Here is a 17,646-nt window from a genome sequence, read left to right on the forward strand (position 1 = left end):
CAAAAACTTCACCATAAAAAATCACTTATAGGCACCAATTAATGTATGCCTCTATCTCTAAATGTATGCTGTACCTTATTAGTTTTGTATTAATTGTGTATTCGCTTATCCTACTGTTTTTCTTTTCTTTATTTCTGTTTCTCCAAATTTTATAGGTAATTTTTCTATTGTATATCTTTTTAATTTTTATTGTAACATTAACCTGCCTAATGGACTACAGATGGAAATTAGCCCCCGGGCTACAATCTGGCATTTTTACGTGTACTGCTGTACATGTTAATTAATGTGCATTGTCTTGAAATAAATAAATAAAAATAAATAAATTCCCCAATGCCCAGCTTTCCCACACTTTAACAACCAGCTGAGATATATTAACCCATCCACCTGTGAATCACTCAGGTGGGAGAGTTTAAAGAAAAGAACTGGGTGGGTGTCCCTGAACGCCTCCTCTGATTGGATAACGGTGACGTTTGGATGGGAGGTTAACGGTTATAAATGGAGACATAGAGGAGAGAGACTCAATTGTTCCTTGATTAAATCGCAACTATAACGGTCCGAGTTACTCACAGGCAGGCCAGCTTCTCCTACAAGTCGGGTTTTATCAACCTTATTCCTCTCCTCCTCCAAGATGAACAGAATAATCCTCCAGCTGTTTGCACTCGGATTTTGCTATGCAATCGGTAAGAAACTCAATATTACGAATTTTTATTTTATTTTTAATGATGCTCTTTTTTTAAAATAAACTGACCGTCAATGGGATTTGTTAAAACTGTGCAGCGTCTTGTCATAATCTTGGGGAACGTTTAAATACATGATTCCCCCGATGGAAATCTGCGTCTTTCTGCATTAAGTTTGGTGCGTTTATGTGTCATTGAGGCTGGTTTCCCATGGAAATACATCAGAAGTGACGTTTATTTTCTGCACTTTATTTTTTAACAAATCTGTTATTGTAAAGCTCTCGATGTTGCCTCTGGAGTTTTTCCTTTGGGCTTTGTCATTTTTATTTGTAGAAAAGCGAAAAAGGGTTCTCCTTGACTTAAATGTTTCCTAGTAACACGGATCAGATCCTGTCAAACACGTTTTTTGTTGGTGTAGCCTACTAACTACTTTAAAATAATATTTGACTTTCTGTGAGTATTTGGGATCTTGTTTCAGTTGACCTGGGTGTGCTCAGTGTTGAAGGGTGCAGAGCTTGAAGCTGTTGTCTACTGGGTGTGTTCACTCATTTAAAACCGGCCCTAAAAACAAGATGTATGCACCTCTCTGTGACAACTTTGACCATTCACAGAGGGCGCACTGGTACATAATTGGTCAAATATACCCTTAGTAATGTAGCATAATATTATACTACTAAGGATTTTCTTCTTTGTACTGAATATTTTTTGAAGTTTTGGACTGTAAATTAGTGGACTGACAGTTATTGGAGAAAATAATACATTATTTGCCCTAAGAAAGAAATCATAGTTGCAGCTTTATAATTAATTTGCGTCCCCCCCCCTTTTTTTTTAAGTACTCCAACCAACATGTTCATTATTCCACAGAACACATAAGGAGTCAGCCTGTTTGTGGTACGAAGATGTGTTTTTTTCTCTCTTTCCAGAGTTAATGCAAGACTGAATCATGTCCCAACCTGTCAGCTATTGCATGAGAAATTCCTCACCTTGTAACAGTTGAGGCTTTGCCCGAGTCTCAAATTCCACCTCTACAGATAGTCTGCCACTTAGTCTGCACTCTATGGGCCGGTTTCACAGACATGGATTAAGCCTAGTTCTGGACTAAATTGTACTTTCAATGGACAATCTCCATTCAACATTCCATTTAGTCCAGGACTAGCCTTAATCCATGTCTGTGAAACCGGCCCTAAAAGAACCCTTTATTCCTCCACTTTTGTGTTTTGAGGCTATTGTGATAATTATTTGTCCTCGGGATCCCCTCAACTCTATTGTTTCCATCTCATATTTCAAAACCACACCCATCCTGGCAAACACTATATTCTCATCCCAGGATGCTTCTTTTTAAGATATACGTTCTGGTTATCTGAAACCTTTTACCTTTCTAGTTGTGTGTGACAGAAGAGTGAATCACAAATGCTGAAAATTACATACTTAGGTTACTCATCTCTATGTGAGGATTTCAGAAGGTGGGACCTAGTTTGTTTTTTGTTATGTTATGTCATGCTACTGAGAGGTTTTCCTCAAACACCAGAAAAAAATACAAACCTCGGTGTAACTGGCTACTTTTAATCTGTATATTCCTCAAGGTAGGAGGACAAGGTCTCCAGAGGCGGTTGACTCTTATATAATAAAATGAAGGTGTAATCATTTTTGTAAGACACTTTTGTACTTTAACCTTTTACATTGTAATAAAACTTAAAACTGGAGGTAAGCTATAAAGGTTAATCTAAAAACCTTTTTATTGGTTTAATTGAAACTAAGGATGTAACCTTGATCAATTTACACTAAAAAGACGTACAGTTGTCAAATGCATAATCCAATAAACGCACAAACTTGTCGTGCTGCAGGCTCATGTAAACCATTTTTATTTTGTTCATAAATATAGCCTAAACGGTGTCGTTCTAAGCATAAATTGAAGGTATTTCTAGCTGTATCCACTCTCGTGTTGACATTTCTACTTGCCGCACCTACAATTTCTCATCCAGCACTTTGTGTTCCTAAAACACATGTTAATAGGTTTGTTTTCATAGTTCTGTACAGATGTATTCAGGATGGTGACAAATAATTTCTCTTTCTCATAACATTCAACCTTGCTACTCCTCCCATCAGCCCGACCACTCCCATCCATCAAGGATGTCGCCATTGTGAGCCATGATAATCCACTTTAGGTCGTAACGCAGACCAAGAGTATTTACTCAACACAGCAGACCCGCCCGGCGCCCGAGTGTATTTGTCCTTTTTTGGGAGGTTGTAGTTTAAGGATGATAATCCAGACCGAGCTTTGATGGCTGTAATAGCATGTTTACCCTTATGTAATACTTTTCATAACCTTGTTTGCTTCTCACGCCATGGTGTCTTGCTTCGACTTTTTCCGTGGAAGAGATGGGCGGATGACTTCTCATTTCTGCTTGTTTTAGTCACCGTTACTCTTCCCAGTTTTTCCCCAGAGTGAGCAGACTGCAGAGGCACCATGTTGACAATAAAACAACCCTTGTGTTTACATGTAAACACAGTATTTGTAACAAGGATGCCCTTGGGTGGAAATCTTGGGTAGTGACTCCCCCTAAAATATTGATTACAGGGAAGATACTGTGCCTAATCTCAACCTCATCAGAGTTGATATTCCTCTATAATCACTTATCTTCATCATTGGATGGATTAGATTTAAAAAAATGGCCTTTTAAACACAAAAGCTGTATGTTTTTGGTCTCCTTTTCCTGTTCCCTCTGTGTTTTGGATTCCTCAACATGATGTTGAATGGTTGAACCTGTGGGTCTGATGCTCTATGATGTGTAGTTTTAGTGACTGAGAGGTAGAGGGCAGTATAACACTGACAATACACACTGAGGGTGATTCGTAATGTGCCACACCTTCATTTCCATCAAACTGGACACAAGAGCAACAAGTCCAGTCGAATATATATATTTTTTTACAGACTCATTCACTGTATTATTCAAATACCATTCTGAATTGTCACTTTCCTAAAGAAAATTGCCCTTTTAACTGAACCAGTTGTTATCTGAACGTCTTAAATTAAAGGTGCTATGAGAAACTTGTCTGAAAAAGTCAATTTTATTCTGATCATAACTTACATGTCAGAGCAAAGGAGCCCATCAGTGCAAAGAAGCCTTTTTTTTATATTTTTCTCAATGCCTTTGTCATGGGTATGCTCACCCAGGAACAACAGCTGGGGTAGTAAAAAACACTACCACTTTTGTCCAAAGGGGGTGCAAGAATAAACACAAACTGAAATTCCTCAGAGCATCTAAGATTTATTTTCTTACAAATTCTGGTATTTCTACATAGTATTGTTGTGGCCATGAGTTGAGTGTCAATTCACCTGATAGTCCTTTAACATGTCAAATAAATGATGATAAAAAGAAATGAAAAAAAGATTCAATTAATAATAACTCTGCCTTTGTAGTGCAGCTTACCCTTACTCGAGTACTGTAGTAGCAGCACAATATGAGTTAGGCCCTACTTGTATTTTTACATAATTGCAGCATTTTCATTTTCAGCTACTTTAAACTTCTACTTCAACTGCATGTCAACAACACACCTTTTACTTTAAGTCCACCATCCACAGAGTAGGAGTTATAAAAACTATAAGAAAGTCTCATAAAGCTTGAAGCCACCTTCAACAAAACTACCTGTAATATTAAAATACTGTGTTCATGTTTTTGAATGGATTGATGCAGAGGGAGAGAGTAGAGGCAGTTGTTTATCTTGAGGTTTCTGTCTTGCTTTCGTTACAAAATTCATAGTAAATATTTCAAATGACTGAAATGTGACTTCACTGGATTCTTTGAGTACAAAGTGACGTTTGGTGTCTGGAGTAAACTGTCGAAAGCGTGACTTTACCCTGTAGGCCTGTACCAGAATATTTCTACACTGTTGTATTGCTACGTTTACTCAAGTAAAGGCTGGGAGATGTGACATTTTCAGCGCGTTCATTGAAAGGTCACAGGTGCTTTAGCTCACATGTGTCCTCTCGCTCTGTTACGAGGATGTCTACGTGGTGTGAGGGAACAGTCTACTTAAAGAAACTATTTAATTACTTTTAAAGCCACAATGTTCTCAAGGTGTGCACTGAGGGTAATGTTAAATATGTCGACTGAACTGACTTATTAATTACACAGAAATGTAGCACAACTTGTCAGAAGCTCATCTCCAAGTGCCTATTGTACATCTTGTTGCCGAAAGGGATCAGCACCTGCACTCTGTCACATGTATTTATCCCCAGTCTGTTCTCTTAAGAAAATGCGCAGCTGTGTGGATGATTTTAACACAGGTGGAGGTGACGAGGCTACCAATTATAAGTTGACAGTTTTCATTATGTGAGTGTTGTATGGATGAGATTAGCCAATAGGTGGTAGGATCCGGTCAGACTGGATCTCTCATGCCCCCTCCCCCTCCCCTTCCAGGCAGCAGCATCTGATGATGCATGCAACACGTCAGTCAGCATTCCAGAACGATGAAGTGTTGCAAGGTGTGGCAGCAGCACGCACAAATGTCACATGACACTTTTAAATATTCAGTGATTTTTTGAATTGTGTTGCCGACATTTGACTGTTGCAACTTGGCTCATAGGTCCGTAAAAGCAACTTAGTATTACATTTGTAGGTGCCTCTCTTTAAAAAATAAAAAATAAAAAGTGTGTTCAGAGGTTTGTAACATTAACTTTTTTTTTCAAATTTTTTTTTTCCACTGATAAAGAAATCCTTGTTAGTGTCACAAAACACATTTTAATTTGACTTATTTTATAAGTAGCATTTAAGAAAGGGCGTCAAGATTGTCAAAGGTCTCTAGGGTTGTTAGCTTTACTTTAACTTGGGTGTAACCAAAACTAGTGTGACAGGGTGTGTGAGGCAGCGTGTGTACAAAGGTGTGGGTTAATGCATCTTTGATTTTGTCACATGAATACATGTTACACATTTGGTTCAGTCAAATTGTCCTGTTTGTGTTGGACAAAGTGAAGTTATGACCGACGATAGCAGTGCATGTGAGTTTTCAGGGTGACGCAATGCACACCTGAAATGGTAGGAACTTCCCGGTAAAAGAAAAAGTGGTTTGGTTGAGTTAGTTCAGCAAACATCTCAATATTACAGCATTGAATCATTCTTTTCCTATGTCAAATACCCCCAGTGTATTATTAACAGTTTCTCTTTGCTTGAGTAACTGCTTTTAAGTTTTTGTATATGTTGTGAGACACTAACCTGCACATTATTCATTAATACCCCCTTGCAGATTTCTGTTGATAGATTATGTTTTTAAATAATACCATATTGAATATGTTTGAGTTTGGACTGTTAGTGGCCAAATAAAATCATTTTCAATATGTGAGGCATTAGTATTTTTTTTCTGGTGTTTTAGTCTGAAAAACTGAATCATTTAAGATACTTTAAACTGAGAACTTGCATTGTTCAGACAAATAAATTTAAAGACTATGTAGTATTTTCTCTTTTAACAAATAAAAAGTTTGTATTTGCATAACAAGCAAACTTAGATGCAGGTATGTTGGACAAAAATTCCCTAGAAACAAACTATTTCTCAGTTTATTACACTCAGGAATTCTAAAACTTCTTGGTCTGGTATGAGCCACAGGCCATGGTGACTAATGTAAGCTGACTCTACATGAGATATTATCAGTCATGTTTGTGGTTGCTTTTTCATCATAGAAAGGAAGGGGGAAAGAATGAGGAACAGAAATGACTTGATATGGATATTGAATTTCTAATAATGCTTCTCATATTATTTAATATGAATCATTTTTATAAGCCTTTAATGAGTTAAACCAATGGTTTGGAAAATAAATTTTGCCTGGGAGCCCACAATTCATACTGTATGACGCCTCAATCAATATGAAGTCTGATTTTAGGCGCTTGGATTATATAATTTGAGTTATTTTTAGGGGCTTTAAGAGGTACAGCTAAACAATATATTGTCTAACAAATTCCTGCCCAGTAAAGATTATGAACCACTGGGTGAAACGATACAGTATTTCACAAAAAAAAAAAACAGACTGTCGAGATGATTCTTAATCAGTTATTGTTTTGTGCTCGGATAACCACAAATTCATTATCTGGCCTGGGCTTTTAGAATTACTAAAAGGTGAGCTTTACAATGCATCAGAGCTGACGCGTATGTATGTTAACTTATCTAAGAGTGGAAATTCCCTTTCCAACTTTTACATAAAGTAGTGTCCAATAGAAGACAAAAAAATTCAAAGGGTATGCTACTTGTTCAACATATTTGAAAGTTTAAACTAACCAAATGATCTAGCTGACAAGAAAAGAGCGGGGAACTTTCCAGTCACCTGTCTAAATGGCGCATTGTTTTTTCTTCCCAGAACAGCTAAGCTCTGTCAATGGAACTAGAGCGGCAGGTTTCTAACTGGTTTCGCCAGAGTCCACTCTAGTGAAAGCAGAGTATCTCCCCCTCCCAGTCTCACACTGTCATGCAGTTTCATCCTTTGCATTGGCTGCCTCTAGCGTCCCTATGACAACAGACAGCATTACGTCAAGGTAAAACTTGTGGAGCAAACAACCAGGCGGCTGTGACTGGCAGAGTGGGTTTCAGATGCCAGAGCCTGGAGCATTTCAGTCCAATTTCCAACCCTTCTTCTGATGACAGAAGGGTTTGGAAACTAGAAGGAGTTATTTCTAGGGCTTCATCGAGAGTCACAAGAGTAAATGCCTTATAGGTGCATATAAGGGTGTGGTCTAGTTGCTGAAAGAAACCTCACCCAAGCTGACTTCATGCACTTGTAGCCTCAGTGTGACTTCAAGAATGTCTGCTGACACATTGTTGGTTATATTTTCATTTTGCTCATGTGCATTAGGCCTGTTTTCTTTCAATCTGATTATTTTCCAGGTAGTTTCACAATCTTTATTGTGAACATAAAATGATTTATGTCTGCAAAGATTCACATCTTATACAGGCTTGTAATGCTATGCATTTCTATGTGCCTGATTGAGGCCAGAGCTGGGGAGTGTCCAGGGCCCATGTTCAATGACTTTGTAATTACAAAGGGCTTGTAAACAAAAAGCATGTTTAGCTTTAAGGATCGTCGGCCACAAATAAAGTTTACAGGTGCAAATAAGGTGCGCTCAAGTTTCCTAGAGAAACCTCACCCTAGCTGACTTCAGATACTTGACAATGTCACTTCATGAATGTCTGCCGAGCCCGTCTGTCAGATGATTGAATCACGTAGTTGTTTTAGAATTTCCAGTATCAGCAGACTGAGTTTGTTCAACTTAATTCTTTCTCAACAGTAAAAAGAAATGTTGAGCATCCGATCCAGTTCTTTTTCTGGTAGTTTCACAATATTTGTAGTTGTAAAAACCTTATGTCTACATGAATACACAGCTGACCAGTTATTGTTTAACATTAAAATGCTCTGTATTCGGATACAAAGATTTATTCTATACTAAATGCAAATACGTACATCGGGCTACACTGTGAATTTTAAAAGGTGCAATGACTGCATAACACAGGGGAACGGGATAATAAAGATCCGACCACACCTTTTTAAAATGATGCACTGGCAACAACTAAAGTGAAGAGGTTGTTTTTCATGTTGCCGGCTTGACGGGTATAATCATAAGCTTCAGCTGCTTTCAAACGTAGTCAGGTTTTGAGTAATGTTGTTTTTTATCAAAGAAAGACAATACGCTGACGTACCACAGTCACCCGTGGTTAGGTATGAAGTCATTCTTAGCAAGAGACACCTACATTTGTCTGCTCAAAATTCAAGCACCTTGGTTGTTCCAGAGTTCAGCTTAAGGGCCTCGAAGACTTGACTCAAGACGAATGCTTGAAAATGGTACTGAAAACTGAACTACAGATTAATAATTGTGTGTTTGTGTCCCTTTTTTAACAAAAAAGAAGCATCACTCCAAAACTCATCACATCTGGGACTTCAAGTATCTCGTTTCCACACGTTCAATACATTTCAATAAAAGATGCCATCAGACAGCTCTGTAACATTAAATAGTTGTGTAATTGTTTTGCAGTACTTTGCTTCCCTCCATTACGAGTAAACTAATCTTTCAGTGGACAATCACCGGAGTTCCTCCATTGTTATCCCTTTGTTTGTGTGTTTCATCTTAGCACTTCTTTAAAGTGTGTTGGATATTGCAGATGTATGATTTTTATATATTGAATTTTGTTTCCTGCTCACTTTATTCTTCCCCCTGATATACTTCACATTCCTCATCTGAAGCTGCTCTTTCTATTTCCTCATTGTGTGACTTTGGTTGAAAAAAAAACTCTAACCGTACAAACATCCTGAGTTGACTAACCTGTTATCTGCAAGTCGATCTTTTGTCAACATACCACGGCTTTAAAGCGACCTTAGAGTTAACGTTGTGGAAACTAATTTAGAGGTCCTGCACTAGGGTATAGCCTACCATTATTTGTAGTCTGAAGTCACTTGTCTGTGTCTGGATACTAAAAGCAGCCGTTGAATAAAAATAGTAATTTGGCTCTGGTTTTATTCATATAACTGAACTTGTATATTCATATAATTAGTCAAGTATGACGTTAACTCTTTCACATTTTGCGTCAAATTGTTTTGGCTCAATCAGAAAAGACAACCTCCTGGTGCTACCTATGAACTCAACTCCAAAACCTCTTCAGCGTTACGCTCTGGTCCATAATCAGACACTCTGTGTCACAAGTCAACCATGTCTTTTTTTTAATTTTTAATTTTTTGTGGTCATCCTATGTTTTTAACCTCCAAATTATAGCCTGTTGCAAATATGCTAATCCTCTATTCCTCTTCCTCCTTGCCAGGTCAAGCTCTGCAGTGCTATGACTGCAAACTCGGCATTGGGACCTTGTGCATAACCACTAAAAAAACATGCGACGCTGGGGAACATTGCTACAGTGGAGTCGGAAAAGCAGGTAAGAAGGCCACTTGCACTCACTGGACAACATTCTCCTAAAGGTTGTCATCAACACGCAATGAATCCTTACCAGTTGCATTTTTAAAATGTGCAGCTCTGTAAGACCAATAAAGGAGGAAAACTTGGCCATTTCAAAGCTTTTTATAGTGCTGGAACCATTACTTGATTATTCAACAGGTCGATCAACAGAATATTTGTAACACTTAAGGACTCAGGCTGTTATTTAGAGTTTGTAAAAATAAAAAATAAATGTCAAGTGAGCAGAAAAGTTTTAAATATTTAGTTCAAATTAATTGGTTAAAATCAAAATAATACTACAGTTATACATAAAATAAACAGAATAGTATGCTAAAAGTAAGGACTGTTTTTAAAAAATTGCAAAAAAGTATAAAAAGCGCCATCAAGCCAAACCAGCTAAAGGATGTGGCCAAACGGTTGAAATGATTAGCTGGTGCATATTCGGTAACACTTTACAATAACGGTGCATTAACTGTTACTTAATGCTTAGTTATGCTTAATAAGTAATAACTGCTTAGTTAATGCTCAACAAGAATGAGTTAACTAAGCATAGTTCATGCTTAACCAAGCATTGTTGTTGATTAACCAAGCATTAACTATGAATAACTTTTAGTTATCTGTAAGTCACCAACTCTTGGGCATGAAAGAACATAAAAGCTTTAGAAAAAAAGGTTCAATGAAATCTGCTGCCAATTAATCTTTTTTGGGCCTGCCCATGGAAATGAATGTAAACCAATAGAAAACAAATGCTAGTCAGATTCAGTCCATGACAATGTAATAAGACATCCCACATCTCTCTTGAGAATATCAGGGATACAAATTATTACTAACCCATCCCAGAATTCATTTTAACTTTTAATACAATCTCAATTTTGCATGATCTTGAGGTTACAGGAAACTTTTGTTCTCCTTCCATAACATACATACAACCCCAAAACTGGAGTAACGAAGACTTTTTAACTGACAAAACATGCAGTGTGCAGCTCCGGACAACTACTAAAGTCAATCACAATGAACAAAAGCTGCTGACATTGATTGTGTGTGTTTTTGCTTCCGCTCTGTAGTTGGCTTCATTGATATCACCAGGAAGGGCTGCCTCAAAGTTGCAGAGTGCAACAAGACCTCAAACGTGGAGTTTCCCGGCAGCTCCAATACCACCATCTACAAAATGTTGAAGACGTGCTGTGACAGCGACCTGTGTAACGCTGCCCCCGGCCTCCCCGGGACCTCCGCCCTCAGCTTGGCCCTCGCCACCATGACTGCCGTGTTTACAGCCAACTGCCTGGTTTGATGGAGAAAACGGTGGCTGACGGATGACACAAAGTTCATACACACACACATAATAACATGGGTCTTGTGTTTACTATCCTTGAGGTTTATTGTACTTTTCAATTTCACACAAATGTTTATATCGGTTAAAATTTGAATTCCTCTTTTTTGTTTTTGGTGTTTTCTAGATTTATCTGTCAGTCCTGATTTCACAATATTAAAATGTTATCAGAAATGTATTAACAAGTGTGTCACTGACATCAAAGATCCAACACCTGATTAAATGAGCAGTAGGCTAAAAATGGCAATGGGTGTCATTAGCTGAATCACGTTAGGCATTTCACTGTGTGACTACATTGTTTATAAAAGTAAAATGGGGGGCCTTACAGCTTAAAGGAATAGTTCAACATTTTGGGAAATAAGCTTTTTTGAGTCATATAAGATGATTGATACCACACTCCAATCTGTAAACTGTTCGCGACTAGTGTGTTTCGTATACATATAAGTGAGCTTTGAGAAGTGTAGTAAACCTATATTTCTTTTTACGTTAGACATAGCCAGGCTAGCTGTTTCTCCCCCGTCTCAAGTCTGGCTTTAACTCCCTCCGCACATGAAAGTGATGTTGTTCTTCTTATCTTACTCTATGAAAGAAGGGGAAAAAGTATATTCTCAAAATGTTTGATTATTTCTTTAATTTATTGCCTTTGACCCCCTGCATTGTACTTTCAAAGTTTTAATATTCAAATACCAAATCTATGAACAGTTCTTCTATTCCTATCCATTTCAATTGTTTTCATTACTTGTGCTCACTTTATATGTAAATTGTCTCTTGGCTTATGTCTGGTAGTGTCTGAAAAAAATATATATATTTTGCTGCTGGTTTTCTCTTTTTCCACCACAAAATGCTCCATCAATTCTTGTGTTTAATCAATTTTATTTTATGATATTTCTGTCAAATTCACCATGCGCAGTACTCGTACACTGTGGGGTAAAATGCTTCTGTTTATCATGCTAGTGTTGAATGTGTGTGTGTGTGTATATATATACTGTATTGGGAGAACGTTATTGCACATATTGAAATGTAACACATATTGCAAAAATTTGAAACGTGTCAGGGCCAACATCTTAAGACATCCTCCATTGAACAAAATGGATATGTGTGGGCCTGTCTAAATATTTTAGTGAAATTGGGTATGTGGACAATTTGAAAAATGCAATAAATATCCAAACTGGGAAAAACCTACTTCCGTGTGATGTTACTGACTGTGATTTTTGCTCATCCTGCAGGACTGACAGGTTATTCAGGTTTCAGTGGCCCAAAGAGGTGCTAATGTAATGATGCTTTCAAATGAAGTTGCTGTCAGGATTTCAGGGTTTGGCATGGAGTTTCTGGTGAATGAGGAATTTATAGATTCAGCACAAAGTTGCTTATAAACAAACTGATATCAGTACTAAGTTAACAAAGTTGGATGTTTTTTTATAAAGTTCCACTTGCGTATGAAGAATGTCTTGAGACGAGTGTTAGTCTGGCCTTCAGGCTCCGAAAGTTGAAATGATGTAAGGGATACTCATGACAGAGAAAGCTCTGTGTAACTTAAAAGTATCTATTTCTTCACTCTAATGTTAATGGTATTGGTAAATGGTTGAAGTATAGTTTTTGACTTGGTTTAATTGCTATTATTTTGGGTTTCACTGTTTGAATTTCCAACTTGCTAGAACAACATTCTTAAGAGCCAGTAATCTGGTCAATTGATAATTGTATTCATCGAGCTAAAAGACAAATATTCCCCGGTTTCAGCTTCTCAAATAAAGAAGATGAAATGCTATTCTGAGTCATAAATGAAAGCAAATAGATACAAAGCAATATAAATATTCCACCTTCTGTTATGTTATTATTACTGATACGATCTCTAGGCGTATTGTATGATGAAATTTTTTGTACTTGAACGATTCTAGATATAAGCTTCCGATTAAATCCCTGATCAATTATTTTGTCTCTGACTTGAAAGACAGGCACGTCATAGTATTCAATTTATTCTTCCTCAATGCAATGTCAGTTGTTCGCTGACATTCCTTCAGTGTCAGTGACTCGTCTCCCCGCCCGAGGGTGAAGAGATGAAGACAATAGGCTTGAAAATCCCCTCCTGTCCCCTCCCTTCACCTGGCTGTCTCTCCCTATAAATACCCAGCCTCACCGATACAGCTCATCAGTCTCTACCACACTCAGCATCCCATCACCTGAAAGGATTTCTTTTGCCTCCGGAAAAACCAAGAACCAAAGCCACACATCAAGATGGGAAAGATCCTGTTTGGAATCATTGCAGCTGTTGCCTCTTTCATGCTGGGTAAGATTAAACATTTAACTCTCTTATTTATAATTTACTACTAAGATATGGCAAACTTAGAATGGACAACACATTTTAGCAAACTTCTGGCAGTGGTTGACCTGATAAAGATATTTTTGAATAGTATTGTATAGATAACAAGAAAAATGCATACATTGTCCTAAAAAGTCTCATCTTGATTAGAAATCTTGCACTAAAAGGGCAGGAAAAACTATTTTCTATGTTGTTATAAGCTTTAATGTGAAGTATATAGTACTATACACAGTTGGAAGACAACTGAAAATCTGAATATCTTGTCAAATCAGTCATTTGGTTTAATGAAGAAAAAAAAATCTTAATCTGTTCCACAAAATTATTTAAACAAAAGTATTTTCTTACTGACAGATAGTAGATATATTCAGTTTTATGTGTCCAGATTTTGAAAAGTTGGACATTAAAAAGCCTGTCTCCATCTGATCACAAAGAGGTGGATGGATGTTTTCTTTTCTGCTTCAGAAAACAAACAAAAAATACTTTGGGGGAAAACTCAACATCAATTGTGTCTTAGCAGATACATTTATTCAGAAGGAAGTTGTTCCATTAATAATCCAGGATTTCTTTGAAATTCCATTCACCTCCACTGAATTGAGGTGATGGCAACTTTGTGTGATATGAGCTTTAAGTATAAAATCTAATTTTTCAACCTCCAAATTCACCAAAAACCTACTTCAAGGTCCCGCTTAGCAGATAACTCAGTTTTCCAATGAAAGATTCCAATCACACAGTATAGCTGAGATCGGTGTGAGGGTTTTGTGATGTGTCAGTCAGAGCTTGTTTGTTTATTTAGCATGGGTGGGGTTCAACTTTTGCTTGCACAGCACAGACTATGTTAGTCCCAAAACAGATCTGGCAAAAGGTCACACTGAATAGGCTGAGAGAGAATTTAAGGATACATTGATGCCAATATTTAAAGTTCAAATGTGTTTCATTTCCAACCAACAACAATTAACACAAACTCCTTCAAAAAACTGCCATCACTGCCATTAAAATGAAGTAAATTATGGGTAAGAATTAAAGTTTTAGAATAGTTTACTCCATGAAACCCATTGATCCATGGTTACAGTTTAAGTTTGTTTTATTTTGTGTAAACTGGTCTAAGTTTCATCTAATCAAACACACGTGACGTAATATGTTTGACAGTAGTGTCTCATTCATTTGTTATTTTTCTGTGTTTCAGTCGACTCCCTGGTCTGCAACAAATGCAGCTATGGTGTGCTCGGATTCTGCCTAAACAATGCTGAAGTGACCTGCGACAACACAACCGAGGCCTGCTCTACTAGAAAAGCAAGTAAGTCACCACCCCCGAAAGCTCACACCCTTTGCCCTCAAGCATTACGCAGGCCGGAATCAATTAGAATCACTCCCAAATACTTTGAGATTTCTAAGATCAACAAAGAAAGAAATCAAGATCACATTCAGAAATGTGACATTTTATAATTTGAGACTTTATTATTTAAAAAGTATATTAACGTTTAAGTAACTAAGGAAGCTTTAGTCAACGTTGTTCAGTAAAAAGTAATGTTATAGAATAGAAACACTCAATTGAAGCAGTGCTGTGAAGCTGTATTTGATGAATTGTACCATGGTGCTGTCCACTTTTCTAACACAACCATCTCTCCTCAGCATTCACGTCACTGACCGCCGTTGGCTTCAACACCCAGGGCTGCCTTGCGCGCACTAGTTGCAACATGACAACAAACGGCACCTTGATTGGACTCAACTACGAGACCAAAGTCGAGTGTTGTGAGACAGACAAGTGCAACCCTGTCACTCTCTCCGGTGCCCCATCCGCTAAAATGACCTTCACTGCCACCCTGGGGGCAGCCGTTGTGGCCTCCATGTTGGGAAGCATGCTGTAAAGAGTCTAATACAAACCAACCCTGCTCAGAGCAGAAAAACAGAAGAAGTAAAGAACATCATAAAAACAGCCGCACAAAGCTGCAGCCAGCTGCTCCTCAAACCGATTTACTTAGATTAATTATACCAACCAGGGTCTTCATAAGACCCAAAGTAATATTCAAAGTAAATACTTTTAAACTCATGAGTTTATAAGTATGATTATGTATATGCTCATATGCCGTGACACTTTTTTTTTCATAACTCAGGTCTTCTCATGTCAGGGTTCAGTTTTATAATGACACATTTTTAAGAAAAATAATTTGGTATTCACATCTTGGAAGTTGTTCAATGGCATGTTTCAAGGAAACATTGAGTTCGTAAATCTTCCAGGCTGTTGTTTTGTTTTGCTTTGTTTTTTTGTTTTGTTTTTTCAATCGAATCTAATTTATCATTTTAGCTACTTTGTGTCGTACTGGACAAAACATTGATGTGAAAATAAAGAAAATACTTAAAAATAACTTTGGCCTCTGCTACTTGCTCTTATTCTAACATGCACCCAACCATTAGCCTATCCTTTCAGGTAAAAAGGTGTCATTTCTGGAGCCACTCCCAGCTGACATTGTGTGAGAGGCGGGGCAGGCTACACCCTGCACCGCTCATTTACTGGGCTGACATAAAGACAGACAATTCATGCTGACATTCACACCCATTTTAACATCATATAGTACACTATAGTATTAGGCCTACCTTAACTTTGTTTCCAACACACTAATAGTTAGTTAAAACAATGGCAGTGAAAACAGCTAAAAGTAATGAATAAGCAGCTATACAAAAGTGATAGATACACATGTAATTGGCTCAAAATTCAAGACACACGGTTGGAGAAATTAGATAAACAGTTGAAATAGTTAGCTCCAAATAATATACAGATAGTCGAAATAGCTTGTTAAAGAGATAAGGATAATTATGAAACAGTCTCATTTTCCCTCTGTTGATTATACATAGATGACCTGCAAGTGCATAGGGTACAAAATGTAACTTATGGATATCAAACATTGCCAGTTGATAACTTCTAATGGAACATTACTTTTCGTATAATTTTCTTTTTTTAAATGTTTAAATAAATATGCAAATTTGGCAATATCTAACCAATTATATGTGAAATTGCACCTTTAAAAAAAAAAAAACAAAGATGTAGATGTTGAATAAAGCCAGAGTTAAAATCTATATTTCCTTTTTACAACATATAGTTTATACAGAAAATATTGTTTTTATGTACTTACATGAAAGAAAATATGTTATGGAAACAAAAGAGCCAAAAATCTCATAATTGACCATTGCTTGAAAACAATGTTTTTGCCTGCAGTGTCTTTGCCTTAGTCTTACAGTCACATATAAATACGTTACCTCATTGCAATGCATCCTGCGGCCTCTGTCCCTCGCTTTCTAAACAAATTCACGCGCCAAGAGCACATGCTAGAAAATATATTTTGGACAGCAAGCGCTGGTGTCATAAAAACACTACAGCTTTTGTCCAAAGGGGTCACTAACAAAAACTGAAAGTTCTGCTTAATTACTTTAAGGTATTGAAATAACTGTTGAAATTGCTTAATGTAATGTATTTAAACAGGTAAATTAACCATTTAAATATAATATACACTCAACAAAAATATAAACGCAACACTTTTGTTTTTGCTCCCATTTTTCATGAGATGGACTTAAAGATCTAAAATTCATTCCAGATACACAATTGTACCATTTCTCTCAAACATTGTTCACAAATCTGTCTAAATGTGTGATAGTGAGCACTTCTGCTTCGCTGAGATAATCCATCCCACCTCACAGGTGTGCCACATCAAGATGCTGATCTGACATCATGATTAGTGCACAGGTGTGCCTTAGACTGTCCACAATAAAAGGCCACTCTGAAATGTGCATTTTTTTGCTTTATTGGGGGTCTGGGGACTCAGAACCAGTCAGTATCTGGTGTGACCACCATTTGCCTCATGCAGTGCAACACATCTTCTTCGCATAGAGTTTATCAGATTGTCAATTGTGGCCTGTGGAATGTTGGTCCACTCCTCTTCAATGGCTGTGCGAAGTTGCTGGAGATGGCTTATGGTGGAGAAATGAACATTCAATGCACGAGCAACAGATCTGGTTGACATTCCTGCTGTCAGCATGCCAATTGCACGCTCCCTCAATGCTTATGGCATCTGTGGCATTTTGCTGTGAGACAAAACTGCACATTTCAGGGTGGCCTTTTATTGTGGACAGTCTAAGGCACACCTGTGCACTAATCATGATGTCAGATCAGCATCTTGATGTGGCACACCTGTGAGGTGGGATGGATTATCTCAGCGAAGCAGAAGTGCTCACTATCACACATTTAGACAGATTTGTGAACAATGTTTGAGAGAAATGGTACAATTGTGTATCTGGAATGAATTTTAGATCTTTAAGTCCATCTCATGAAAAATGGGAGCAAAAACAAAAGTGTTGTGTTTCCTGGATTGAATCACATTGTAGATAACACGTATCCACAGCCAGTGT

General features: G+C 37.4%; 2 protein-coding genes across 2 annotated transcripts; both read left to right on the forward strand.

Annotated features, from left to right (window-relative positions):
* Positions 1-517: 517 nt before the first annotated feature.
* On the forward strand, positions 518-12,113 carry LOC307263746 (sperm acrosome membrane-associated protein 4-like). The gene is made up of 3 exons (XM_080044984.1): positions 518-680; positions 9,471-9,581; positions 10,666-12,113. The coding sequence occupies exons 1-3, from the start codon at positions 629-631 to the stop codon at positions 10,890-10,892; spliced, it is 390 nt and encodes a 129-aa protein (XP_079901110.1). The 5' UTR covers positions 518-628; the 3' UTR covers positions 10,893-12,113.
* A 950-nt stretch (positions 12,114-13,063) lies between these two features.
* Positions 13,064-15,611, forward strand: LOC307264535 (uncharacterized protein). Its single transcript, XM_080045953.1, has 3 exons — positions 13,064-13,215; positions 14,432-14,542; positions 14,878-15,611. Exons 1-3 carry the CDS (start codon positions 13,164-13,166, stop codon positions 15,111-15,113), a joined length of 399 nt encoding a protein of 132 aa, XP_079902079.1. The 5' UTR covers positions 13,064-13,163; the 3' UTR covers positions 15,114-15,611.
* The last annotated feature ends 2,035 nt before the right edge of the window (positions 15,612-17,646 follow it).

Source organism: Ammodytes marinus (assembly GCF_949987685.1).
Source record: "Ammodytes marinus genome assembly, chromosome: 17".
NCBI lineage: Eukaryota > Metazoa > Chordata > Actinopteri > Uranoscopiformes > Ammodytidae > Ammodytes > Ammodytes marinus.